Genomic DNA, 27,004 nt, shown 5'->3' with positions numbered 1-27,004 from the left:
GGATGAGGGGAAGTGGTAGATGTGGTATATCTTGACATTAGTAAAGCTTTTGATACTGTCTCACGTGACCTTCTCATAAACTTAGGAAAATACAACTTAGATGGCACTAGTATAAGGTGGGTGCATAACTGGTTGGGAAACCGTTCCCAGAGAGTAGTTATCAGTAGTTCACAGTCATGCTGGAAGGGCGTAATGAGTGGGGTCCCACAGGGATTGGTTCTGGGTCCAGTTCTGTTCAATATTTTCATCAATGATTTAGATAACGGCATACGGAGTACACTTATAAAGTTTGTGGATGATACCAAGCTGGGAGGGGTTGCAAGTGCTTTGGGGGATAGGATTAAAATTCAAAATGATCTGGATAAACTGGAGAAATGGTCTGAAGTAAATAGGATGAAATTCAATAAGGACAAATGCAAAGGACTCCACTTAGGAAGGAACAATCAGTTGCAAACATACACAATGGGCAACGACGGCCCAGGAAGGAGTACTGCAGAAAGGGATCTGGGAGTCATAGTGGCTCACAAGCTAAATATGAGTCAACAGTGTAACACTGTTGCAAAAAAAGCAAACATCATTCTGGGACGTATTAGCAGGAGTGTTGCAAGCAAGACACGAGAAGTAATTCTTCCGCTCTACTCTGCCCTGATTAAGCCTCAACTGGCGTATTGTGTCCAGTTCTGGATGCCACATTTCAGGAAAGATGTGGACAAATTGGAGAAAGTCCAGAGAAGAGCAACAAAAATGATTAAAGGTCTAGAAAACATGACCTATGAGGGAAGATCAAAAAAACTGGGTTTGTTTAGTCTGGAGAAAAGAAGACAGAGGGGACACGATAATAGTTTTCAAGTACATAGAAGGTTGTTACAAGGAGGAGGGAGAAAAATTGTTCTTGTTAATCTCTGAGGATAGGACAAGAAGCAATGAGCTTAAATTGCAGCAAGGGCAGTTTAGGTTGGAGATTAGGAAAAACTTCCTGCCAGAATAGTTAACCACTGGAATAAATTGCCTAGGGAGGTTGTGGAATCACCATCATTGGAGATTTTAAAGAGCAGATGGACAAACACCTGTCAGGGATGGTCTAGATAATACTTAGTCCTACCATGAGTGCAGGGGACTGGACTAGATGACCTCTCGAGGTTCCTTCCAATTATATGATATATATATATATATATATATATAAAAAATATGGAGATATACCTCTCTCATAGAGCTGGAAGGGACCCCGAAAGGTCATAGAGTCCAGCCCCCTACCTTCACTAGCAGGACCAAGTACTGATTTTTGCCCCAGATCCCTAAGTGTCCCCCTCAAGGATTGAACTCACAACCCTGGGTTTAGCAGGCCAATGCTCAAACCACTGAGCTATCCCTCCCCGGGGAAAGATGCAGCAAGCTTTTTCTGGTCCCAGGTTCAATTCCTTTCTCTGCCACAGACTTCCTGTGTAATCATGGGCAAGTCACTTAAGGGATCATTTTAAAAGTGCCTAAGTCACTTAGACTCTGATGCAGACCTGGGCAAATAACCGATTTTTGGTGCGTTGGCAGTTCTGAAAAAAAATGGTTTGAGTTGAACTGCATCTGAAAGGTTTCAGATTTTTCCTTGAATTGAAAAAGTTCATTGCAGGCTTGTTCCAGAGTAGGGATTTTGAATGTGGGTCTCCCACATCCTAGGTGAGGGGCCTCACCACTGAGCTAAGACCACTGAGCGGCCTTCTACCACCGCTACCGCCTCCTCCTCATCTGGCCACTTTGTGAATGGCTCAAGCTAGTCACGTCAAATTTGTCAACACTTTCCAGTTGACCAAATCTTAATTTTTCCTCAAATAACTATTTGTCAGAGATATCTCTCCCAGCTTTACGCCTAGGTCCTGGTGTTTTTTAATGAGACTTAGGCTCCTAAATCACTTAAGCCTCAGTGTCTCTGAGACCCTTCATCTCTCTGTGCCTCAGTTCCACAGCTGTACATTAAAGTCTGAGACGCTCAGATACTATGGCAATGTCAGCCATAGAAATCCCTTAGATTAATAAAGACCCATGTATTCCCATACGCACCCCTGCACTCCTCCAGTCTTCTAACCGTGCTCAGGAAACCACCACATGGAATAAGGCATTTATAGAGCATAAGAAAGCATTGCTAATTCCAACCACAAACCCGATGCCTTCCTTTATAGGCAGATTTATTACCACTCTCCAATGTGGTATTACCAACGTCTATTCCTACAAGCTGCCACAACTGTACCCAGAGAAATGGGGAACAAAGTTGTCACAAGTTAAGGCAACTGCACCTCTGTTCCCCCCCCCCCCCCCCCGAGGGCACCCACTCCTGGCTCCTTAGCCATCACCTTTCTCAGGCAGAGACCGGTGTCTCTCTTCCTCCTGATTGGGGTTTTTCCAGGTTGCAGAATTCCCTGCCTATACGGTGATATCCCCAGCAAGCCAGATTGCTTAAACGGGCCAGTGTCTGCACTTTGCTTTCTCTTAGAAGGCTAGGAACAATGTAACTACCAGCAATCTCAAGTTACCACACAGTCCTTCCTAAGCAAGCACCTTCATTCTTAAGGTAAAAGCATTACAGAGAAAACATATTAAAATAATAAAAATCCTGCACGTGTGCTAATAAGCCTACCAGAGATCACCCCCGAACTCCGGCAGGGGCTCTGGTAGGAGACAGTCCTTCAAACTCCCCCCCCCCATGGTGTGGTTACATAACAACCTTAGCTCAGAATTAACACCACCATGAATAGCTCAAGCTACGTCCACACTACAAATCACTTTGGTGCAACTTACATTGCTCAGGGGTGTGAATAATCGATGCTCCTGAGCGACGCAAGTTACACCGACTAAGCGTCCGTGTAGACCGTGCCATGGCAGTTGGAGAGCTTCTCCCGCAGACATAGCTACCGCCTCTCGTGAAGGCAGGAGTTATTAAGCCAATGGAAGAGCTCTCTCCCGTCGGCTTAGAGTGTCTTCACCAGAAGCATGACATCGGTGCAGCCGGCGCTGCTGTAAATGAAGCCATGCAGACATAGCATTAATCTTTCCTTTATACTGCATGGGTCTTTGACCTTGAGATTCCAAGGACAGGCAATCACCAGACAGTGATCTCCTTCTCAGGACACAACTTCCAAAGGCTGGGTTTTTGCATAACCAGAGGTGGGAATTTGCATTCAACTCTCTGTAGAGATTCCCCAGGCAAACCACTTGACATTATTTGTCCCCAAAGCCCATTCTTGTCTGGCACATTGTTCATTACAGTCCTTTGAAGTTCACAACACTTCCCGGGGTTCAAGCCCCCTCTGCTTCCTAGGAAGAGGCTCCATACAATCCCAACCCACAATAATACATAAACCCCATGTAAAAATACATTTAATACAATGGGCCCCAAACACACAAACTTAATTCAGTAAGGTTTCCCAAGACTATTGCAGGAAATTGCCACGTCTGTCATAGAGATGATTGGTAAAGTCTCTAAGTATTTTTCTTCGGGTGTAAATGAACTGGTTGTCCCTACCACCCACTCCCCCCCGTCCCCCAATTGTGGGTCAAAAACTTGATCTAAATTGGGGAAATATTACCTGAGTGAATATGTGTACATAGTTAATGGCGCTCATGGATATGTAGCGTAGTCCCTGGGTTTTGTAGGACTAGTAAGACTACTTGTGCACCGTAAACCAGTGGCTCTCAACCTTTCCAGACGACTGTACCCCTTTCAGGAGTCCGATTTGTCTTGTGCACCCCCATGTTTCACTTCACTTAAAAACTACTTGCTGACAAAATCAGACATCAAAATACAAAAGTCTCACAGCACACTATTACTGAAAGTTGCTTATTGTCTCATTTTTAACCATATCATTATAAAATAAATCAATTGGAATATAAATATTGTACTTCCATTTCTGTGTATGGTAGATCGAGCAGTATGAACAAGTCACTGGATGAAATTTTAGTTTGCATTGACTTCGCTAGTGCTTTTTATGTAGCCTGTTGTAAAACTAGGCAAATAGCTAGATGAGTGGCACCCCAGGAAGATCTCTGCGTACCCCCAAGGGTACGTGTACCCCCGGTTGAGAACTGCTGCTGTAATCAGTTTCCTTTGTGCAGCTTTTGACACCAGATCTCAGCTGTACTTGCCCACACCAAAATACTGAATAAAATCTGCCTACCTACAGCACGTCTCCTGCATCACGGAGTACGGACTCCTGTAGTTTACAGCAGAAGCTTCTGTGGGTGCCACCTACTGCACCCCCAGTCTTTGCCTTTACTGCGGAATTCCCTCGCCTTAGAACAGGAGTGGTCACATGACCACAGTGTAGTTGTCTGGCTCCGTAGCGTCTTCACGGAGCTGAAGTCGGGAGCGGACGGGATTTCCAGCTGCGACGGTAACTGAATGTCATCCTCTGCCTCAGATCAGCCCCGAAGGACGCCACGTCATTCGATGTCCGTGGCACCCCTGGTGTTGACGTCTATATTGTCCACAACCCTCAGGTTGCCAAGGTACCGACGTGCGTGCCCAGATGGCCCCTGGATGCCGGGGTGGAGGTGGTGGTGACTATGAAGGCACCAAGCAATGCTGTCAATGATAACAAGGTGAGTTTGTCATGGAGGGGGAAACGCACCCTTGGAAAACACAATGTCAAACTTCCACTAGCACAGGAGCAAAGGGCTGTTACTTGGGACTTGGACCAGGCAAAAGGGTGTTTGAAGTTGGTCAGCAGACACTGTGCCTTGGCTGGTGAGATGTCTGCTCGCTAAGGGTGTCCACGTCCTGGGCGTTAGATTGAGCGGGGTATCCCATGAATCCCTGGGTGATGCGTTTCAATATGGGACTTTCATCACTTCACTGACCGAGAGAACAGCCCAGTTGTAAAACCGCTTCATTTCAGCGGCCTGGACCTGTTGCTTTGGTCCTACGTGCTGATGGGTTGTTTATTATTTAGCCTCATTATCCTGTTGTGCATTTCCACAAGGGAGCAACATGACTCTAATCTGCATTAGTATTTGTATTACAGTAGCACCGACAGGCCGCCTTGTGCGAGGTGCTGTACGAACACAGTGAGAGACCGTCCCTGCCCACAAGAGCTGCCTAAATTAGTGGTTTTCAAGATTTTTTTCCATTTGCAGACCCCTCAAAAATTTTGAATGGAGGTGCAGACCCCTTTGGAAATCTTAGACATCATCTGCCGACCCCCATAGGTCTGCGGACCACAGGTTGAAAACCACTGGTCTAAATGGAGAAGACAGGCAGTGGGCTAAAGGAAGTATAATCCTCATTTCACAGATGGGGAACAGGGACAGAGAGAATAAGGGACTTGCCTGATGGCACGGAGCCACGAATTGAGCCCAGACCTCCTGAGTCCCGGCCCAGGTCCCAAGCCACATGACCGTCCTCTCTGTCTTAAAATAGTGAATTTTAATGAAGGAGTCATCTGCACAGCACTCCTGGTTGCTCCCAGCGTAGAAAGTGGAAGACCATGTGCAAGACTCGCACTCTGGTCTCATCCGTGGCAGCGTTCTGTCCCCAGGCTGTATCTGTTTTACTTTTAGCTTCGCTACAGGCGATGGTGTCCAGAAAGTGGTAGTGCTGATCGTGGTGTCTTTGCAGGTTAGGATTTCATACTATGGGCAAGATGGGGGGACTCCTGTACACAGAGCCATGCTCTACCTTACCTGTGTTGGTAAGTGGAACCTAAGAATCCATCTGTTCAATGAACTCAGCCCCAAAGTACCACTCCCTTCACTGGGTAGGAGGGTGGGAGGACACGTTTTCTATGCTGGTTTCTGGGTACACTGCAAAAATATGAGTAGGGGAGGGTGGAAGTGGGGCACAGAAATTTCAATTTTTCAGTGGAAATTCAAAAGCCAAAATATTTCCATTTGGAAATGCTGCAACAGTGACTCATGGGAGTTATAGCTTGGGTGCCTCATGCTCTCATTCTCTTCTGTAGGCTAGGATCTCTGGTTAAACTACACCTTCCAGGAAGCACCACTGTGTCCCCCTTGGGGAGGGGACTGGTGCATTATGGCTGTCGCTGGCAATGGTGCATCCTGGGAGATATATTTCAGGGTAGCAGCCGTGTTAGTCTGTATCCTCAAAAAGAACAGGAGTACTTGTGGCACCTTAGAGACTAACAAATTTATTAGAGCATAAGCTTTTGTAGGCTACAACCCACTTCTTCGGATGTATTTTTTCACTCTATATGCATCCGAAGAAGTGGGTTGTAGCCCACGAAAGCTCTAATAAATTTGTTAGTCTCTAAGGTGCCACAAGTACTCCTGTTCTTTCTGGGAGATATAGTCCAGCCAGGAGCCTGGACCACAAGGGATAATGGGGATAAGAGGCACTTGGACTACAACTCCCATAAGGCACCATGGCAGCATTCCCACAGATGGAACTATTTCAGTTTTTGGGTGTTCTGTTTTTCAAGGAAAAAAATCAAAATGTTTGGTGGAAAGCAAATGCTTTTCGTGAATACTTTTATTTAGTCAAAGACAGTTTTGATGGAAAAATTTTAAGCAGCCCTGCTTATAGGGACAGGCTAGCTAATCTGAGCCCCATGCTTCAACAGAGACCGGTTCCCTTGTCACTCACACCTCTCCCCATTGAGCTGTGTTCAGTCCAGGCCTTGTTTTGCCCTGTGGCCATGGGGGTTGCCCAGTTTTAAAGAAGCCTATAATGGCACATACCCACCGAAAGATCCCCCTCTGTCTCTGCTCTTGGTATTGAAGATCCCACGCCTGGCTAGAACATGGTCAAGTCCATTGGTTCTCAGTGCCTTCCAGCCTGATGGGTTGTCTCCTTCTCTTGTGCCATTGCAGACATCTCCCTGGATGCTGATACAACTCGCAGTGGGGCGGTGAAGCGGAAAACAACAGATAAGGTAAGTATGATTCATCTTGGTACCCAATAAGGGAGACCAGTAGGCTGAGTAAATTCTGAGCTGAACATCCCAGAGCTCCCCAGCGAAGTATCAAGAGTAAAGGAGACATGCTAAGGATCATGGTTTATCTAGTACTGTGGGCTGCAGCCTAGAGCACCAGCTGGTGACCTGCAGGGAGCATTAAAGAAGCTACAACAGTGTTATTTAGGGGTTTGTCTACATGGGGAGGCTCAGGAAAATTAATCTGAATTAATTAAAGGTGTGAAGTTTAAGTGGATTAGTTAAACGACATTAAATCCCTGTGTGAACACGCTCATTCAGAATTAAAGTGGCCTTAATTCAATGTATTAATTCACTTTGGAAGTTAATTAAACAAAACTGAATTAATTAGGGATAAGAGCTTCTACAAAGGGGTTTAATGCATTTAACTAATCGATTTTAAAATTCACACCTTTAGTTGATTTGGATTAATTTTCCTGAGTGTCCCTGTGTAGACAAGCCCTAAGTGATTTTTTGTTGTTGGAAAATGTCAGTTCATCAAAACAAACTTTTCACAGGAAAGGGTCAGTTTTGACAATTTTTTTGCCTTGGGAAAAAAAGTCTGAAAAGTTTGGAGATTGTTAACATTTGGTTTTGACATTTCCAAGATGAAAAATATTAGTTTTCTGGGTTTCACGTAGAAATTTAAGCTAATTATAGTAAAAAGAGTAACCAAAATGTTTCTAAATGATTGAAGTGTTTCAATTGACACAAACATTGTTGATATCTCAGAAATTTTCCTGGGATGGGAAGACAGTCCTCCACCCAGCTGTATCAGTAGGACCCTGGGTCCCAGTCCTATGCTCAAACCACAGCACTTGCCTTACAACACTGTATGTGTGTGAAGTTCATATATTTCTGAGTTGGGACTGGGTAACGTGGAGAACAGCTGGGAGGGAAACAGTTTCCAGAGGGGCTAGCACAACAGGAAGCAGCTATGTCACATGCCTGTCCTCTTGGCTTTTATTACTCTGGTAGTGAAAAGAATTGGGTTCCAGCTCTCTGGTCTTGTTCCTTGTTTCTGTACCAAGCCTGTCTTTGTCCTGCCTCTGCAGAGAGAGTGGACGTGGGGCCCAGATGGGCAAGGAGCTATCCTGCTAGTGAACTGTGATAGGGACGACCCAAAGTCCTCGGATATGGACAACATGGATTTCTGTGTGCGATCGTACGCAGGTACTGGCTGGGAATGGAGCACTGCTTTCGGAATGGGCATTAATCAGATGATGCAGAATGTTTGAAATTCCAGCCAGGTCAGGCCAGGCCAGAATGCAAGATGTTAGCTGAGTCCTAAGAAGAAACTACACCTATATAAAAGGGAGTAGTGAGGGTATGAACACTGGACACTAGCCCAAGGAGTGGTCATGGGCTCCACTCATCAGAGCTACGCCTGGAATTTCATAGTCCACATCCATGAATTGCTACCAGTAGAGCTATAAAACATGTACCCGGAAAATGCCCAGGTAGTCCACTGTAACCGCCGCTTATCGGGATGTCTTGCTTATTCCGAACACGGCTCCAGGCCCATCCAAGGTATCTCGCTGATATCATAGGAACTGCAAAAATGTTTGCGAAGTGGCTGTGTAAGAAGTGTAACCCTCTAACTGAGCCATGTGACTAGTCATGTAGTGAGACTGCTCGAGTTTAGGTCAATTTTCAACCCATAGCTGGTCTACCTTCTAGGGAAGCCTAGATGTTGGGTGCCTCTTATGGAAGAGCATGTTCAAGATAACCAGGGGGGTTTATTTTACTTTGTGATGCTACTAACCTTAAGGCGCAAGTCTCTTAAAAATAACCCTGTTGAATGGAATAGCCAAGGGGGCATATCTCCTCTTCTCTCTCTTGGGTATCCAACCACTTCTAGTTTTGATTTTTGGAGGGTCACCTCTGTCTCTCCAATGCTTAAGAAGAGACACCTGGCTTGACAATAGAGCTTACAGCCTTCCCTAACCCACACCTGAAAAAAGGAACACAACAGAAACCGATGGGGGTGGACAAAGCACAGGGGTCCCGTGTTCCAATGCTCTAACCTCATAGCTTCAGAATGAGCTGCAATTTCCTCCTTTAGCACCAGCCCAGAAGAAGTGATTTCCGGGAAATCATTTCCCCATCCCTCTTTGATACAGTCGGTGTATATATACAAGGGTCCTATCAGACATAGCATTACCTGAGAGGTAGAGTTTCTATAGGGGGATCACATACACTATGGACCAGATCCTCAGTGGGTGTACATTGGCTTAGATCCAGTGACATCGGTGGGGCTAGGCTGATAGGCAATAGCTGAACGTTAGGTTCCAGAGACGTGATGATCCAAATCTGAAAGCAGCCCCTTTAATAAGCCCCACTCTTTTGGTCTCCTCTTACCCTCAGACCTTCGGGACATGTCATGTATGATCTTGAGAACTCAAGGCCCCGATGCAATTTTTGATGACCACAAGTTGGTTCTTCACATTTCCGTGTCAGACGCAGACAAAGTGGGAGTTTTCCACGCTCGCGGTGAGTATCTGGCCTTCTGGCTGCTGCGGGCTTGGAATTACAGCTCCGGGCCGAGACATGCTGAGTGTCTAAAACTGGGGTAGGCAACCTATGGCACGCGTGCCGAAGGCGGCACGCGAGCTGATTTTCAGTGGCACTGCCACTGCCTGGGTCCTGGCCACCGGTCCGGGGGGCTCTGCATTTTAATTTAATTTTAAATAATAAAATAATAATAGTATATGGAGATATACCTATCTCCTAGAACTGGAAGGGACCCTGAAAGGTCATCAAGTCCAACCCCCTGCCTTCACTAGCAGGACCAAGTACTGATTTTGCCCCAGATCCCTAAGTGGCCCCCTCAAGGATTGAATTCACAACCCTGGGTTTAGCAGGCCAACGCTCAAACCACTGAGCTATCCCTCCCCCCATGAAGCTTCTTAAACATTTTAAAAACCTTATTTACTTTACTACGACAATAGTTTAGTTTTCTATTACAGACTTGTAGAAAGAGACCTTCTCAAAACGTTAAAATGTATGACTGGCACACAAACCCTTAAATCAGAGTGAATAAATGAGGACTTGGCCCCCCACTTCTGAAAGGTTGCCGACCCCTGGTCTAGAATTCTCTCTGCCTGTGTGCCGCTGCGTTACAATGCAGTCTTGCATGACCCGATAACCTACTCTGGAGAGCGGTAACACTTCAACAGCCTGCTACACAGCAAGCGGAAGAGGGAGGTAGTAAAAATTGGCTGGAATATTGAATCCATCCAAGGACCTGCTCCTGCTCCCTGTGAAGCACGTGGGAGCTTTGCTACTGACTTAAAGGGGAGCAGGATCGAGTTCTAACTCTGCCCTTCAGTTAGCTGTTCCCCTCAGGAAGGCCGCTCTCTGCATCCACGTCCATTTACCACCACACTTTCTCCCCGATCTCGCAAACACTTCCACATACGGCACGCTGCTGGCCTGGCTCCCCAGCTCAGGGAAGACCAACAACAGGCCCCAAAGCTGGTCCGGCCCTTCCTGCAGGGCATGGTTTTATTTTTCAGGCACAAACCCCGCAGCATATCAAAAGAAAGCTATTCCTCCAGCCAAACCAGGCTTCAGTGGCTTTTCCCAGTGTCTTCCCTCCTACTCCAGGGCCTGTCGGCATCCCTCCAGCAGCGCTCAGGCCTGGACAGGACAAGGAATCTCCTGCCCACTTCCCAGCTGGGTCTGCTTATCCCCCTCCCTGTTTGGAAAAAGACTCCATCCCCAAACAGGGCTGGGGGTGGGAGGTCCCAGGGCCCCGGCCCTTAAAGAGGCAGACCACCCTATTACTCTCAGGCTCAGCTCAAAGCGAGTGAATACTTCCATTGACTCAAGCGGGACCATTCAGGTGCTTTAACTTGTGCCTGGATGTTTGCACAGTTGGGGTTTTCTATTGTATTGTTTGAGAAACAGCGGCCTAGCCCTGGAGTGGGGGAACTCACAGGCCCTCTTTGCACTCCAGGACGCTCCTGAGCAGCACTGGAGGCTCATGGCCAGAGTGCAGTGCCATGATGATACAGAAGGGGACAGAGTTAAGGGTATCTGGTCGATCTTAACTGTTGCACTTCTCTGCTTTTTTTGAGTACTCCTCCGTGACACCTTAACATCCTTTTCGTGCAACATCCTAGTGTAAGCAAATGTCACTGCTGTCCATTATGGGTGTCTGCAGTGCTGCCGGGCCAGCCTTTGTCCTGACACCACCCCTGCTAGTGTGCCAGATGCCCCACAGCAACTGAGACCATTACTCCTTGTTCTGTCATCTGCCACCACTGAGAACAGTCTAGATCCATCCTCTTTAGAACCCCATTTCAGGTAGTTGAAAGCAGCTATCAAATCCCACCTCATTCTTCTCTTCTGCAGACTAAACAATCCCAGTTCCCTCAGCCTCTCCTCATAAGTTATATGCTCCAGCCCCCTAATCATTTTTATTGCCCTCCGCTGGACTCTTTCCAATTTTTCCACATCCTTCTTGTAGTGTGCGGCCCAAAACTGGACACAGGACTCCAGATGAGGCCTCACCAATGTCCAATAGAGGGGAATGATCACGTCCCCCGATCTGCTGCCAATGCCCCTACTTATACAGCCCCAAAGTAAGAGAAAAGCAAGAAGTCAACATAGGGTTGGCCGATGAGGCTTTGGCACCCGACCTTTCTGTTTAGGGCCTGTGTTCAAACCGGACTCCCTGGGTCCAGTCGTCCTGTCCACAAGCTGTCCCAGACTCCTGGCTCTACCCAGGCTTCCCTCACCACGGGGAGGAGAGGGGCGGAGGGGAAGGGAGGTAAGAGCTCTGTCTCCTTCCTGGTCAGTCCCAAACTGAGCTGGGGAGTTAAAAGGAGATGGCCCAGCTCAGTTTGGGTGATGCCTCTTAAATATCGTCAGTAAGCTCCTAGGTGCGACCGCACCCCAGGCTGTGTAAATGGATAAAATGATCAAAACTGGGGCTGTCCCTGGGTTCTGCTGTAATAATGGGGTGGGGGGAGACAGCAGGTTGGGAAATAAATGGTGAATTAACCCCTCCAATCTGTCCTGCTGCTGTTCGTAGGGTCCGACTATTCATTGTGAACATTCAGCGACTCCTGGGGGGCTTTGAAATGCTTCACCCATCCTGAAAGTGTCATGAATTCAGAGCTGAAATGCACGGCCCACTGTTTGTCATGAGCTAGGCTCCTGTATCAGTTATCCAGTCCAGGAGCAGATTCAATAACGTGACCCAGCACTCTATGTTCAGTTCTCAAACCCATCCCCGGAAAACTACTCATCCAACCAAATACATTGGGCGGCTGATAGGGCTGGTTCACCCCTGAAATCCCAAAGCTACCATTGACTGGATGCTCTCCGTCTAGCTCTAAAAGATTACGAAGCTGTTTTCAGGCCTTTGGGTAACATCACCTCTATCCACCAGCCTTTCCTCTTGTAAATTCCAGTCCAAACTAGAGGGTGATGCGGAGCCAGCAAGACCGCTTCCAGGCCGGTAAAGCACCTCTCATGTGATTGAAGTCATCAGACTAAGTCTAATCCCTCTGGCCTTTGAAAACTGGCCCCAGTTGCTAGCATTGGTGTATTTGCACCCGTGTACGCTACAATTTACATTGGTGGATTTAACTCCTATGCGAGGAATTCGGTCCACTGGTGCAAATCATGGCTTCGCCTGTCTCCATGAGGGGTTTGCACCGGTGCAGCTACACTGCTGGGGCTAATTCTCCCTGTAGACAAGGCCCTACACAAGGTCTAGTCCAACTGTCCAACAATGCACTTCCTGTCACGTCTGGAAGCTTGATCCCCAGGAGCTGGGAACAGCCGCGCTACCTCTGCTCGCTCCCTTGTGCTCAGTGTGGTTCCCCCGACATGTCAGTAAACTCCTCTACATTCGTAGGCGATGACGTTCTCCACCAGTACGAGCACGTGCTGGGGTCAGATGAGCTCTCCTACGTCGTGGACCGTCCCAGCGGACAAGAAGAGGACACCTTCTATGTGGAGGGTTTGGCCTTCCCGGACGCTGACTTCTCAGGGCTGGTTGCCTTCCACGTCACGCTGCTGGATGCCCCGGTTGAGGTACAGTAAGCCGCTGCACTCACTTGGCCTGCGCCTATCTGGGCTGGAGAGAACAAAAGCGCCGCAGAGCGGCTTCTCTAGCGGGAGTGGTGCCTGTCCACCACACCCCTCGGTGGCGCAGCAGCAGCAAGGGCTGAGCCTCGGCCCGCTGGATCTTAAAGCCTGAATCTCTACGAAGATTCAGCCATGGCTGAGGTAGGCCTGTCAGCCACTGCACGTGGCCTGACCATCACTGGAGGAGGCCAGAGCACCGCACAGCGTGGGTGTAGGAGATCGAGGCATGGGGACTGAAGGGCTCGTGTCCCTCTCCCCTGAGCTGGGTGTTTCAGTCATGGAACGGTTCAGCTTTGGAGTCCTGCAGCTGGTGCCAGGCCGCTGGCTACTAGCCTGCAGAATTAGCCTTTGCAGAATTGCTGTCTCTGGTGGGTCGTCCAAAGGAAAAGCTGCTTCTAGACAGGCTTGTTGGAGGGCTTGGGGAGAGGGAATCGACACTCAACAGCATCGGAACAGCACATCCCACAGCCCCTAAAACCAGCAGGGCCGGCCGCCGTCTCAAAGCCCAATGGGGTAAATGAGTGGTATGCTCTCCCAGTGGGCAGCTTGGTCCGTAACTGTTGCTATGGAGATCTCTGTGCCAACCTCCTCGGTACTAACGAAACACGCTGGCAAAGAGTGTGCGCCGTGGCCACAACTAGTAGCCAGTTCACTAGGGGATAACTACCTACAACTGCCGCCAACTAACGGAGTTGCTTCTTTAGCTGAAGTGATAGCAGGCTTTAGCAGCAAAGGTTGTTGGTTTGACCCATGCTGGGGGCCATAACACTGGTGGGGGAAGGCAAAAATGTCCTGGCTGGATGAGGGCCTACCCCAGCTGAGCCCAGGGTTTTGATGCTAAAAACACTTAACAGGAGGAAACTGCTTCTGGATAGCAACTGAATCGAGGTCTCCTGCCATTTGAGCCAGGCCTGAGTCTCCCCTTCCTTCTGGGCAGAGGCGCTGAATGTCCATGTGAGAGACTTGAATTACAGTGGGAAAAGGGCCAAAATGCATGGGAGTAGCAAAGGGACGGATAAAAGGCATCACTTTGCCCTCCAAAGAGGACTTCGAAGTTGGACTAAGATCCATCAATCACCCCTTGGTTTTTCCCCCCCCATAGAATCTTCCCGAGACCCCGATTTTCACAGACACGGTGGTTTTCCACATGGCTCCCTGGATAATGACCCCCAACACTCAGCGGCCTCTGGAGGTCTTTGTCTGCAGGTAAGGCCCGGATGGGTCAGTTGCCATGGGGAAATGGGCCGAGCTGTCGTTTTCTACCCAGGGGCTTGATCCTGCAAGGTGCTGAGCCCTCTGCCCCCGGTCCAGCGCAGCCCTTCAGCACACGCGTAACATCAAACACGTGCGTAGCCCCGTTGACTTCGATGGGCTTTGGATCAAGCCCCCAGGGCCTAACTGGGATTTAAGAGCAAGCCCGGTTGGAAGAGGCTGCCCCCAAAGACCTCTACTCGGGGACCCAGCCCATATTAGGATGGGCCTCTTTGGGCACGTGGGGAAGTCAGACTGTGGAGACCTTACAACTGTCCCTGGTCCTGTCATGTCTGGAATCGCTTGGACTGTTTCCGTCAACACACCCTTGTGCCATGGGAGGGCAAGAACACCTGGGCCAAAAGCCCCAAGTGGTGGCCGTGAGACTGATGGGTGAAAAATTCCCTCTTGAGACCCAGAAAAGGGGCTCGGCTACTCTCAGGCACCAAGCCGATTAGCGCCTCGTTAATGTACTAAATCCCCTGTTGGATAAATAACGGTCGCCCAATCCATTCCCCACTGTTGTTTGACCTGGGCCTTCTGGGATCTCCCCAGTGACGGGCTTTCTTTGGGGTGGCGGGAGAGTGTGTGTCTGTCCCCTAGTTTAGGCCTCACTCTCCTCCCCCGTTTCATTCCCAGCGTGAGCGACAACGCCGACTTTGTAGAAGCCGTGAGCGAACTCGCCAGAAAAGCCCGCTGCAAGCTCACCATCTGCCCAGAGGTGGAGAACCGGAACGACCGCTGGATCCAGGTCAGACCGCCGGGAGCGGGAAAGCCAAATGCACGGGCCCTGTGTCTCTGCTGCCTGGCGGAGTCATTGATGGCTGCCGGGTGGCGTTTCGTGCCCTTGTGACACGGCTGTCAGTCACTCAGTGCAGAGCACTGAGCACCAGAACACACTGGGACGAAGTGAAGAACGTACCTGGTCTCTAAGCTGCCGCAAAAGGGTCTTTTCAGCAGTGGTACAACAGCAATCCCATGTGGGCTTGATCCAAAGCCCATCCAAATCGACAGCAATCAATTCTGCAGGTTCTGGTTGAAGCCCCGTATTGGCTGGCTGTTTATTTGCCATTCTCTTTGTCCCCTCTAACAGGACGAGATGGAGTTTGGCTACGTGCAGGCTCCCCATAAAACGTTTCCCGTGGTCTTCGACTCGCCCAGGGACCGAGAGCTGCAGGACTTCCCTTTTAAGAGCATCTTGGTACGTGACGCTGTCTAGCGGTGCCAGCACTCAATTTAACACCAACTCGTTGGAAAGTTTGTGTTGAAAGGCTTTGGGTTTTGTGGGCAGAAAATGCATTTTTCCAGCTATTGAGACATTTTGAAAAATGCATCGATTTTGACTAGATTTCATTTAAAAAATGGAATGGAGTGTTTTTCAGAATGGAACATTTCGATTTTTCATTTTGAAAGAACTTTCCAAGACTAAATCCATTTTTTTTTTTAAAATACGCCTCTGCCCCAATATAACACGAATTTGGATACAATGTGGTAAAGCAGTGCTCCGGAGGGGCGGGGTTGCGCGCTCCGGCAGATCAAAGCAAGTTCGATATAATGCGGTTTCACCTATAATGCGGTAAGATTTTTTGGCTCCTGAGGACAGCGTTATATCGGGGTAGAGGTGTATAATTTTTGTTTAAAGTTAAAGGTCAAAATCAACATGAAATGTTGGGGATTTTATCAAAATGTTTTGATCGACCCGAAACAAACTTTTTGGGGTCATTTTGTTTAGCAGAAAATGTTGAAGTGTGTTATTTTTGGTGAAATAGAAAATCTCGTTTCCGTCCAGCTCCGTGCCCCTGCGATGGAATTCTGACTCCTTGGAGGGCTGTAGGACCGACTCAGATTCTGTTCTTCACAGCCAGATGTGCAGCCTTGTTAACTTGTATTCAAAATACTAAGCCTAGGCCTCTGTAGGGTTTTCCATCCACAGACCTCAAGTCGTTTGCAAAGGGTGAGGGGAGCATGCCTTCATTTTACATATTGGGAAACTGAGGCACAGAGACAAAGTGACTCAACCAAGGTCTTACAGGGAGTTGGTGGCAGAGCTGGGAATAGAATAATGTAGGTTTGACTTGCCATGCTGTACCCAGTCCACTGGACCATGGTGCCTCTTTATTTGGCCACTCCAGACAGAGCTTTTAGCACCAACACCAGCCCCACGAGGCTGCGACTTTAACTGCTTCAATCGCAGCAGGGTGCAATGTATCTTGTGCCGCATACCCATTTAAGGCCTGGGCCTCACCTTGTCTGAGTTACGCAATTCACTGCTCTCAATTTCATTGTCCTCTTGTTCCCCGGAAGGGCCCCGATTTTGGCTACGTGACCCGAGAACCTTATAATGAAACGGTCTCCGGCCTCGACTCTTTTGGGAACCTGGAAGTCAGCCCTCCGGTGACCGTCAGAAGGAAGGAGTATCCCCTGGGGAGGATCCTCATTGGCAGTAGCTTCCCCAGGTGAGAGGCGTGAGCGTGGTTCAGGACCGCATGCGCCTAGGGGGACCAGGCCAGCATCTCCTCCCAGCTGAGCTTAATGGGAGTCGTTGTGGCAACAAGACAAAGTTACAAGTGCTACAGCTTTCCAGGTGCACCAGTGGAATATCAGTGCCAGGGGAGCAGAGGATGAAGGGAAGCACGGCAGTAGGGAAAGTGGCAGCTCTGGATATAGACACACAGAGAAAGGGGTACAACCTACTCCCATCCCACAGCAAGACGGATATTTAACGACTGAATTGCTCGTTCATATGCAGACAGTCAGCGGCAGGAACTAGCGAATTCCTCCAGGCCTACTGCTGCAGTCCTTCGCTTAATTCATCACAGAACCATCTTACACTGGTGGAGCACCCACTAATCAGGATTATAATTTATTATTTGCATTGTGGTAGGATGCAGGAGCCCTAGTCTTGGGCCAGGATCCCAATGTGCTAGGTGCTGTACAAATAGCAAACAAAAAGCTGGTCTCTGTCCCAAAAAGCTGACAGAAGTACCTCATAACATGCCATGCACCACAGGGACGTCCAAGTATTTTAAACACTGGGTCTACCTTTTAACGGACATCCCTTATTTGATGCCTAATGTCCTGCAACTAGTATCCAATAAAGCTACCCAGAAGCATCTGATGAGCTAATCAGTGTGTGGTCAAGCAATAATTATGTCCAGGCTTCTACCGTGACACAAGTCTATCATCTGGCCACATTGAGATGTGGGATCACTTAAAAAACGAGCTTTGCTCCATATTTGGCCTAGGGATTTTGTGTGTGTCCTTGCAACATAGGTGCTGGGGCTGCCACAGACATTCAGACTGGAAATGAGGGATAAGTTTTTAACAGTGAGCGTCATTAACCATGAGAACAATTTACCAAGGGTCCTGGTATGTTCCCCAGTGAGAGAGAGACGCTTTCGACCATAGACAGGGGCAGCACTTTCTGCTGAGGTGAGGAGGAGGTGCTGGGAGAACCTGGAGGGCCCAATCAACCATACACAGAGCTTGAGGAAGAGATCAAAGACATTACTTCACCCGCCTTGTTGCTCTAATAGCCGGAGACCAACACGACTACAACAACACTGCATACAACCATGGTAGAACCATAGACATGCAGGGCTGAAAGGGACCTCTGAGGTCATCTAGTCCACCCCCCTGCGCTAAGGCAAGATTAGGCACACCTAGAGATTAAGTCCCGTGCTGGCCGCTGCACAGACATAGCTAATGAAAAGACAGGCTGCAAGCCCTTGGCGGAAGCAGGCAAATAAAGCAGCATCACCAGGAACCCTGGCCTAATGGAGGCGGATTCTAGGCACACATTAGACAAGGTGCAGCTGAGACGATTTCAGGATAATTCGAGTTGTTGGCCTCAGCTTCCTGGCAATGTATTACGTAAACCATGAAGTAGTGTTTACATTTTGCATGGGGCGGTCAGGTTAGCAATGACACACCTACCACTGATCTAGAGTTTATCAGCCTTTAGTAGAAGATGAAGGGAATCTGGGGTCACAGGCACCCCATGACAAGGGGGCCCGTGTCCCATCTCCATTTCATGGTGTTTCTCCTGCCTCTGCGGGAGGGCAGGCCACCCTCACTCCAAGCAGGGAGCAAGAGTAACCCTCTCCTAACTACCTCCCCCGCCCCACCCCAGTACTTACCCCAGGAGCTGTCGGGTATGTGACTAGGCCAGAACTGCTGCACTCTTCTCCTCTTGCCAAACTCACGGTCGTTGGCTGGGCGGGGCCCCCAGATCAGCCGGTCATGGAGTTAGCTCCTCACTGAGATGCACGGGGCTGTTCTTCTCAGAGCAGTTGTTTCAGGTTCTCGGCAAACTCAGGCAGATGTCCCTGCATGAGTTACTCACCTCATGTTTTCAAGCTTTCCTCTGCAGCCGTGAGAGCTTAGAAACTTACTTTCATCTGACTTCCCGGGGAGGTGGGGGGCCTAGCCATGAGCCTGTGACATTTATGCCTTAATTTGGCCCTGTCCACCTTGCGTCCCAATTCTGTTCGTAACTGAAGAATGTGTCTGGTTCTTCTCTTTCTTCCCTGTGGCCTCTAGGGTTGGTGGCAGGAGGATGACAAAGGCCGTCAGGGACTTTCTCTATGCCCAGAAAGTGCAGCCCCCCGTGGAGCTCTATGTCGACTGGTTGTGTGTGGGTCACGTCGATGAATTCCTCAGCTTTGTCCCAGCTCCGGGCAGACAGGTACCGCTCGCTGGGCGAGATGTCCGGGACCGGCCCCAGGCAGGCGGGTGCCGCTCGCTGGGCGAGACGTCTCAAACCGGCCCTGGGCAGGCGGGTGCCATGCGCTGGGGGAGACATCTGGGACCGGTCCTGGGCAGGTGGGTGCCGCTCGCTGGGCGAGACGTCCGGGACCGGTCCAGGGCAGGTGGGTGCCGCGCGCTGGGCGAGACGTCTCAGACCGGCTGTCCCTTCTTTTCCATGAGACCGACTTTCCCTAGAACGTGTCTAGCACCAAACCAGGCATAACCATGTCTGGGATGGTAACAACATCAACATGGTGCTGTAGGAGCTAGACCAACCGCCTCATGATTCAGAACGTGTCCACGTGCACAGTGCGTGTGTGAACACAGGGGCCCAGCTGGGCCCCAGCAAACAAGGACTTAGCCTCTGCTTCACCCTCCCCTTGAACAAGCACTCAGGGGGAAGGGGTGAGAGAGGCTGCTTGGGGGCTAGGGGTGGTTATAATGCCTTGGAGAAGATCAGGCTGAACTCGGTGGAGCTCTGTTGATTTACACCAGCTGAGGATCTGGCTGACGATGTGCTGAAGCCTCACAACAGCTTGTGAACTACACAGGCAAATACTCTTACCAGTAAGAAAACTGAGGCATAAACTGTAACTTACTGACATGCCAAAGAAGAAGTCAGCGTCCAGTTTGAAGTTCCTGAATTCCAGTTCCATCCTCAAGCCCCCAGAGCACACGTCTGCTCCAGCACTGCCATGTGCTTTCTAAACACCTGTACATTTTAGGGAGGTAAAAACATGTGGAACTCTCCTCTGCAAGATCCCTCTTTTCCGAGATGAATTTACCTCGCTCCAGGGAGAGTGTAAGGAGCGTGGGTGCCACACCTATTGATCCAGACTATTGCAACCGCTCCTTGTAGACTGAACCCCCTGGGCAGAGGGTCTGTAATGTGCAGCGTGAGTGAATGGCAAAGATCTGTCACTGAACTGGTTTGTCTCTCGACAGGGTTTCCGGCTGCTCTTAGCCAGCCCCACTGCCTGTTACAAGCTCTTCAGAGAGAAGCAGGAAGAGGGCTATGGAGAAGCCAGGCTGTTTGAAGGTAGGATAGCTCGGCTTTATTTTCTCTCCTGCACCACTTCACACATTAGAACAAGCCATCCGGAAGTTTCCGCCTGTGGTGAACAGACCTGCTTCAACAAGCTGTTCGACGGGCACAGGACAGCTCAGCAAAGAGCTGCTCAAAAACTTCCTGTCAAAACTGTTTTAACAGAAAATCTTCAATTACAAGAAATTTTGTTGAGGAAAAAGTTTATCCACGGAAAACTTTGATTTTTCATTCCCCCCCATGCCTCCAGAAAAAGGTAAAATTTCTATTTCATTGTGCTGTGTGGTGCCTCATGTCCAAATCTTCTCTATAGACTAGGCTCCTGGAATAAACTACATCTCCCAGGCTACACCATGGCCAGGGGGTCCCATGATGCACTGCCTCCTCTCTCCAAGAGGGGAGACCGTAGTGCATCATGGGACATGTAGTCCTTCCAAGGTACCTAATCAGTTGAGGAGAATGAGAGTTTGAGGCACCTGAATTACAACCACCATGAGGCATGACAGCAGCATATATTTTTTGAGTTTTAATTTTTTGGTATTCAAATTTTCCACGTCAAAAATTTTGACATAAATGACACTTTGTCACAACTTCCCCTGAGAAAAAGAAACCATTTTCTGACCAGCTGATATGAGGCTCTTAGATCTATCTACAGATGCACGTGGGTTACACGTACATCCCTGCTTAACGCATGAATTTTCACTCATCTGTTAAATTTCTTTCTTCTTGCAGAGTTAGAGACAGTCACCACCACCACAATAGATGAGATTCTGGCCAATGAAACCCTGAGGAGGGAGAACGACTACGTTCAGGTAGGGACAGGAGACAGAGCAATAACTCAGCAATATTGGATGCAGGACTCTGGTAACCCGATTGAGCCTTCTCTCCATCTAGGTGCCGGTGTGAGAACCGATCACTGTTGCATGTGAGAATCTTACTGAACATGCCTGGTTGGAAGCAGTTCGTGGCAGACTGGAGATGTGGCCTAGAGAGGCTGCTGTAAGGGCGCTGCTCAAAATACACACAGCCACGTTGAAAATGGGATTTGGCCACTGCTAAGAAAATCTGCCTTTTTTGAGATTCTTGCACTCAGACTGTCCCGTTTTTACTCACAACAGGCCATGGTCTAGCTCACAGGGGATGAAGTACTGAGTAAAAAAATGGGTCATTTATGAAGGGAAGAGGAGGTGGCTTTGTGGCCAAAGTAGCAGAAATGGCTGTGTTTGACAATGAACAGGTCAAGGCTACTGCACTACAACCCTCGGGACAGGTGAGAGAGAGCATGGGAAGCGCCGAGTGTGTCCAAATTCACGGTGGAGCCGGAGAACCAGTGAAGTAGCTAGGGAAGACTGCCTCGATTTATCTCAGATCTGATATGAGGCCCTAGCAAGGAGAGTTGGGTTCATGGCTGGGTTTTGGGTTTCACATGCCACCACAACCGTCCCGCCAGGTGAAATTCTTTCTCCATTTCGATTCCCAATTTACTTCCATCCCACGTCATCTTTTACTGAACAGTCAGCAAAAACACTGCCTCTCCAGTCTGCTCCTCTCAGGGCTGCCTGTAGCAGGAACAGTTTTGTGACCTTGTCCTTCCACCCCAGACCTGCATCGACTGGAACAGAGACATCCTGAAACGGGAGCTGGGCCTGAGCGAGAAAGACATCATCGACCTCCCCCAGCTCTTCACGGTAATCGACAAGGAAGCCAGTGCTTTCTTCCCAGACATGGTAAGAGTCGCGGGAATAAGGGCCTCTTCCATTTTCTTGCATTTCTGGGGCTTAAATAGGTTTTGGCTCAGCTGAAATGTTTCATTTTAGACTATTTTTAAATAGTTCTGATTTTAAAAACGCAAAACTAAAGGAAATCTTGCAACAAAAAGTCACTTTGAAGTGAAAAAATCAAAACATTTAAAAAATGTCAAAACAAAACAGAGTTTCTGCAGACTTTTGTTTTGTTTCTCCAATTTGGCCAAACCAACCAGAATTCACAAAAATTTCAGTGTTACCAAATCTGCATTTTTCACCAGAAAAACAGTTTCACCTGAAAAATTTCATCCAGTTCTACTGGATTCTTCTCCGGGGACTGGGTTTCGCTGAAAACATTCAAACCTTGCTGAGTACAAGGCTAACCTTCATTACAAGGCCTCCTCCTCCTCCTCCGACAGCCCATTCAGAGTCCAGCCTCCTTCACAGCGTTGTCAGTTCTTGCAATTTTATTGGGATCACTGTTGCTGACTCACGATTTTACCGCGAGTAGCACGGTCTCTTCTGGGGCAGTTGTTTTTCCTTAAAGCGCCAACCACTGGAGTCAAGTGACTGCATGAGCATCTCTGCTTTTTCATTTCGTAACCCTCATGATTGTGAAGGAAAGCTGAACATGTGAAGTCCCGTAATGGCTTGGAAGACAGAGGCAAATCCAAAAAAAGTCAACAGTTTTTATTTCAAAAAACTGCATAATTTTTAAGCCAGTGTGATGGGATTTGGGGTTTTTTGGGGAGAGGAGGGTCCATGTGCTGACTCATCTTAGGGTTGGCAATGGTGCTTTAATTAACGATACCTAGTGCGTTTCATCAGGAGATCGCAAAGCACTTTACAAAGGAGGCCAGTATCATTACACCCACTTTACAGATGGGGAAAAGGAAGACACAGAGTGGGGAAGAGACTCGCTCAGGGTCACCAAGCAAGCAAGGGGTGGAACTGGGAATAGTTGCTTTTTCCACTAGACAACGCTGCCTCGTTTAGGTGCCCGGCACTCTTCTGGGCCCACTCCAAAGCTCATTTAAAGTCACCGGGCACCTTTCCATTGACTTCAGGTCGGGCCCTTTGTCAGGAGTGCATCAGAGTAGGGGCTGTGTTCAGACAGCACCCAGCACAGTGGGGTCCTGCTCTTAGCCCCCAGGCACCGCCATGATAATCAGTGATTCATAATGAAAAACAGCTGAAAATAAAAGTGGATCCTGAAAGGTGCATTAGAGTTTGCCTAAGAAGCGTTGCCTCCTGTCTATTCAGAGCAGCAAAAGCATTCTCTTCTGCCACGCTGGGGATGTCCACGCTGGAGCTAGAAGGAGGTACCCACGCTAGTTCTGATCGAGCCAGCCTGCTAAAAATAGAAGCCGGCCGGGGCAGCCACCCCGAACATGTGCCTTGGATTTCAGCGACGCTTCTATTTTTAGTGCACCAGCTCTATCGGCGCTAGAGTGGGTACGTCACTGCAAACTGGAAATTCCACCTCTAGGATAGTCACATCTGGAAGGTACGTTTACGCTGCAATAAGACCTGGGTCAGCGGACTTGGGCATACGTGGTTCAGGCTATAAACTAGCAGTGGGGACATTTGGGCTTGAACCCCTGCGAGGCGGGAGAGTCTCAGAGTCCAGGCTCCTGCCCAAGCCCAAACATCTACACTGATAGTTTTAGCCCTGCAGCCCGAGTCAGCTGACCCAGGCTCTGAGACTCGGCGCTCCGGGTTTTATTGCAGCGTAGGCATAGCCAAGGAGACCTCAGTAGAGACTAGCTAACCCTGGTTGCAGCAAGGCCAGGGACACCCCTGGGAGTCGCTTTCCATTAACTGTACAATATTTTCTATAAGAACGGAGACCATCTCTGCTACTTGATGGCTAAACACAATCTAATTGGCTCAGGCAAGGCCATGTGACTCAAAACTCTTTTATCCATCAGTTAGGAACTGTAGAAATTACACTCAGAACAGGAGGACTTGTGGCACCTTAGAGACTAACACATTTATTTGAGCATAAGCTTTCGTGGGCTCCAGCCTGATCACATGTTTCTGTCTCCTTCCTATTTCCAGCTGCTAGATTGTATTTAGGAACGGCTCAGTTGCCTTGATTTCCCTATTGTCCTTGTCCAGGAGGGCAATTGCTCTAGGTGCCACGGGGATGTTGGGCGGTGGCATGGACCCTCTCTCCTGCCGTACACAAGTATGCATGGGAAGGGAAGTGTTCTCCCAGTCACAAACAGGAGAGGGAGCTAGTGCCTATGAGAATTTCAGCATTAAGCTTTGGCCCGACTTAGACATCCTCAGCTCAGAAATATTCAGCAACCCCCAAATTCTGGGTGGGACTCATCAGTGCACTGCCTGCCATAACAAGAAGTCAATTTACTAGGCCTTGTTAAAAAAAAATCTCAGTAGCAGAGGGGTTTATGCCAAACTTTGGGGTGTCGGGAATCTGGATCTGCAGGTGAGTTTTGTGCCTAGAGTCCATCTGCACTCTGTAGTTTCTAGGCTGAGTCCTCACTGTATCCCCCACACTGGGCTATGCAATCTCTTTCTTGGCATCACACTGGAGTTATGCAGAAGACACTGCAGTGAAATCCTTAAAGGAATGCGTCTGGCTGTTAGTATATTCAGTGCTCCCATCCTGTCCTTCCTCTCCTGGCTGCAGGTGAACATGATAGTCTTGGGGAAACACCTGGGCATCCCGAAGCCGTTTGGGCCGATCGTTGACGGGCAGTGCTGCCTGGAAGAGAACGTTCGTTCCCTGCTGGAGCCGCTGGGCCTGACCTGCACCTTCATCAATGACTTTTTCACCTACCACACCCTATTAGGGGAGGTCCATTGCGGCACCAACGTCCGCAGGAAACCCTTCTCCTTCAAGTGGTGGAACATGATCCCCTGAGCAGAGGGGGTGAAATAAGCTCACGGCTTTTTTCAAGAGGAGGGAACTAAAGCTGAATGTGACCTACAGTTTCCTGGGGTTCACTTCACCCACCACTGAATTTGTAACATCAATAAAAACAATACTTTCTAAAGAAACCCCTTACTAACCTGCATGTGAATTCGCTAGCTACCCCATCCCCTCCTCTGCCGCACGAGTCGGACAGTTTGCTGGGACTGTAATCCCCACCACTGTTTCTTGCCGCTCATCAAATATAGGACCTTAAAAATGTGTGTGTCACCTAATTTATTATAGCTACCTAAGTACCTATAAGGCCCCCAATCACCATGTATTTATTCTCATGTGTGCGGTAGAGAAGTATTATCAGCCCCATTTTACAGATGGGAAAACCGAGGCACAGAACAGTTAAGTGACATGGCCAAGGTCACATAGGAAGACTGTAGCAGAGCCAGGAACAGAATAGTCTAGTGTTCCAGTTCTGTGCCTTAACTACAGCTGACTGGAGGATGACAATTCCCTCGCATGGCAACTTTCAAGATTTTGAAGGAAGGCAGGCAGTGGGGAGGGCATTGAGCTGGGATGCAGAAGACAAATCTCTGTTCGGCCTCATTCAAAGCAGATTGGTTTAATCTCAGCTCACTCTGATTCAGGGTGCAAACCTGGGTCTCCCACATTCCAAGTCCATACCCTAACCACGGGGGTACAGGGTCTTCTCTCCCTCCTCCCTTGTTCAGCGCTGATGAAACTACATATTTTGTTGAAAAAAGCCAACTCCAACTTTAAGAACGGGCCCCACTTCTGCTACAGAAAGCATAAGCTACAAGGTAGGGAGAGTAGTGAAATCTGAACCTGTCTTCTCGGGCTCGCTCCTCTACGCATTCACTGGGGGAGCTGCAATTTTCTATGCAAGATGGTTTGTTTGTTTTTTGGTTGGTTTGTCATTTAAGGCAGTGGTTCTCAACCAGGGGTACGTGGATCCCTGGGGATACGCAAAAGTCTTCCAGGGGTACATCAACTCATCTAGCTCTTTGCCTAATTTTACAACAGGCTACATAAAAAGCACTAGCGAAGTTGGTACAAACTAAAATGTCATACAATGACTTGTTCAGACTGCTCTATCTGCTACACACTGAAACGTAAGTACAATATTTATATTCCAGTTGATTTATTTTAGAATTATAGGGTAAAATTGAGAAAGGCAGCAATTTTTCCAGTAGCAGTGTGCTGTGACACTTGCATTTTTAGGCCTGATTTTGTAAGCAACTAGTTAAGTGAGGGGAAACTTGGGGTACACAAGACAAATCAGACTCCTGAAAGGGGTACAGTCGTCTGGAAAAGTTGAGAGCCACTGCGTTAAAGAAGTTCTTTGAGTACTTAAGCACAGGGGCCTCCTCACAACCACACCTTATAAGAAGGCAAGCGGCCTGCAGGGCTGTAGCGTTTTCCGGTTGGAGGGTGAAAAGTAACTTTTCATCACTTTCACCCCAACCATTCAACTTTCAGACCAGGCACGGTAAAATTTCTCACAGCGCACACCAATGGCCAGACGGCCTGAGTTTGGAGAAAACACCTGACTGGATAATAAAGTTCTGACCAACTGGAAGTTGACCAGCGTACTGTGTTATGTGAAGTCAGAGTTCACAGATGCACGGGGCATATAGGTTTTACATACAAAGTGAACTCTTCTTATAGCAGGGCAGTAGATTCTGAGTCAGAGTCTGGGCGTAGTGTACTCTGTAGTCATACCCTTAAGCTCCTTGTAAAATCTCTTTGCGAGGGCAAAACGACGTGTGTGTTCTTACCCTGCGGTGGCTAACGTGATCACTTAATTATCTGTTACCATTCAAGAAAGAAACCTTAGTCACGGTGGCTAGTTCTCTGAAAACTTCAGCGCAACGCACAGCAGCCATCAAAACGCTAACGGAATGTTAGGATTCACGCTTAGGAAAGGGATGGAAAATAAGAAAAATATCACGACACCACTAGGAAAGGTCCAGCAATGAGGACTAGGCAAGTGGTCAAGGATGCCCCTTAGCGTCTGACTGCCAGAAGATGGGAGAGGAAGACAGTGGATCTTTCCAAAATTGCCCGGTTTGTTCTATACACTGCCCCCGAAGGCCTGGGTCAGAGACAGGATACTGGACCATTGGTCAGACACAACATGACTGTTATTAAGATACAATATCCTAGTGAAGACAAAGCAGGGTGTAGCTTTCATCTGTGGTGCAGGTCGAGGTAAAGACGATGAGGGAACCTAGGGTACAATCAGTTTTTTAAAAGATCTCAGTGGAGGAGAAGAAAG

The 27,004-nt window shown here is 48.6% G+C and overlaps 1 protein-coding gene across 2 annotated transcripts in view; it reads left to right on the top strand.

The window, feature by feature from the left end:
• Nucleotides 1-26,305, top strand: part of LOC117867982 (protein-arginine deiminase type-3-like) — a 35,530-nt gene extending 9,225 nt beyond the window's left edge. The window contains exons 2-16 of one of the 2 annotated variants that reach the window (XM_034753515.1): nt 4,407-4,587; nt 5,603-5,675; nt 6,817-6,878; nt 7,973-8,090; nt 9,285-9,410; nt 12,790-12,968; nt 14,125-14,228; nt 14,913-15,024; nt 15,367-15,474; nt 16,578-16,729; nt 18,816-18,960; nt 19,968-20,061; nt 20,800-20,879; nt 21,669-21,794; nt 24,469-26,305. In XM_034753515.1, the coding sequence (XP_034609406.1) occupies nt 4,407-4,587; nt 5,603-5,675; nt 6,817-6,878; nt 7,973-8,090; nt 9,285-9,410; nt 12,790-12,968; nt 14,125-14,228; nt 14,913-15,024; nt 15,367-15,474; nt 16,578-16,729; nt 18,816-18,960; nt 19,968-20,061; nt 20,800-20,879; nt 21,669-21,794; nt 24,469-24,702 (1,894 nt within the window). In that variant the 3' untranslated portion in view covers nt 24,703-26,305. The remainder of the gene's footprint in view (nt 1-4,406; nt 4,588-5,602; nt 5,676-6,816; nt 6,879-7,972; nt 8,091-9,284; nt 9,411-12,789; nt 12,969-14,124; nt 14,229-14,912; nt 15,025-15,366; nt 15,475-16,577; nt 16,730-18,815; nt 18,961-19,967; nt 20,062-20,799; nt 20,880-21,668; nt 21,795-24,468) is intronic. The other variant, XM_034753516.1, reaches the window with a different exon arrangement.
• The last annotated feature ends 699 nt before the right edge of the window (nt 26,306-27,004 follow it).

This window comes from Trachemys scripta, chromosome 19 (genome assembly GCF_013100865.1).
Source record: "Trachemys scripta elegans isolate TJP31775 chromosome 19, CAS_Tse_1.0, whole genome shotgun sequence".
Taxonomy (NCBI): domain Eukaryota; kingdom Metazoa; phylum Chordata; order Testudines; family Emydidae; genus Trachemys; species Trachemys scripta.
This window is presented reverse-complemented; position numbering and strand designations above follow the sequence as displayed.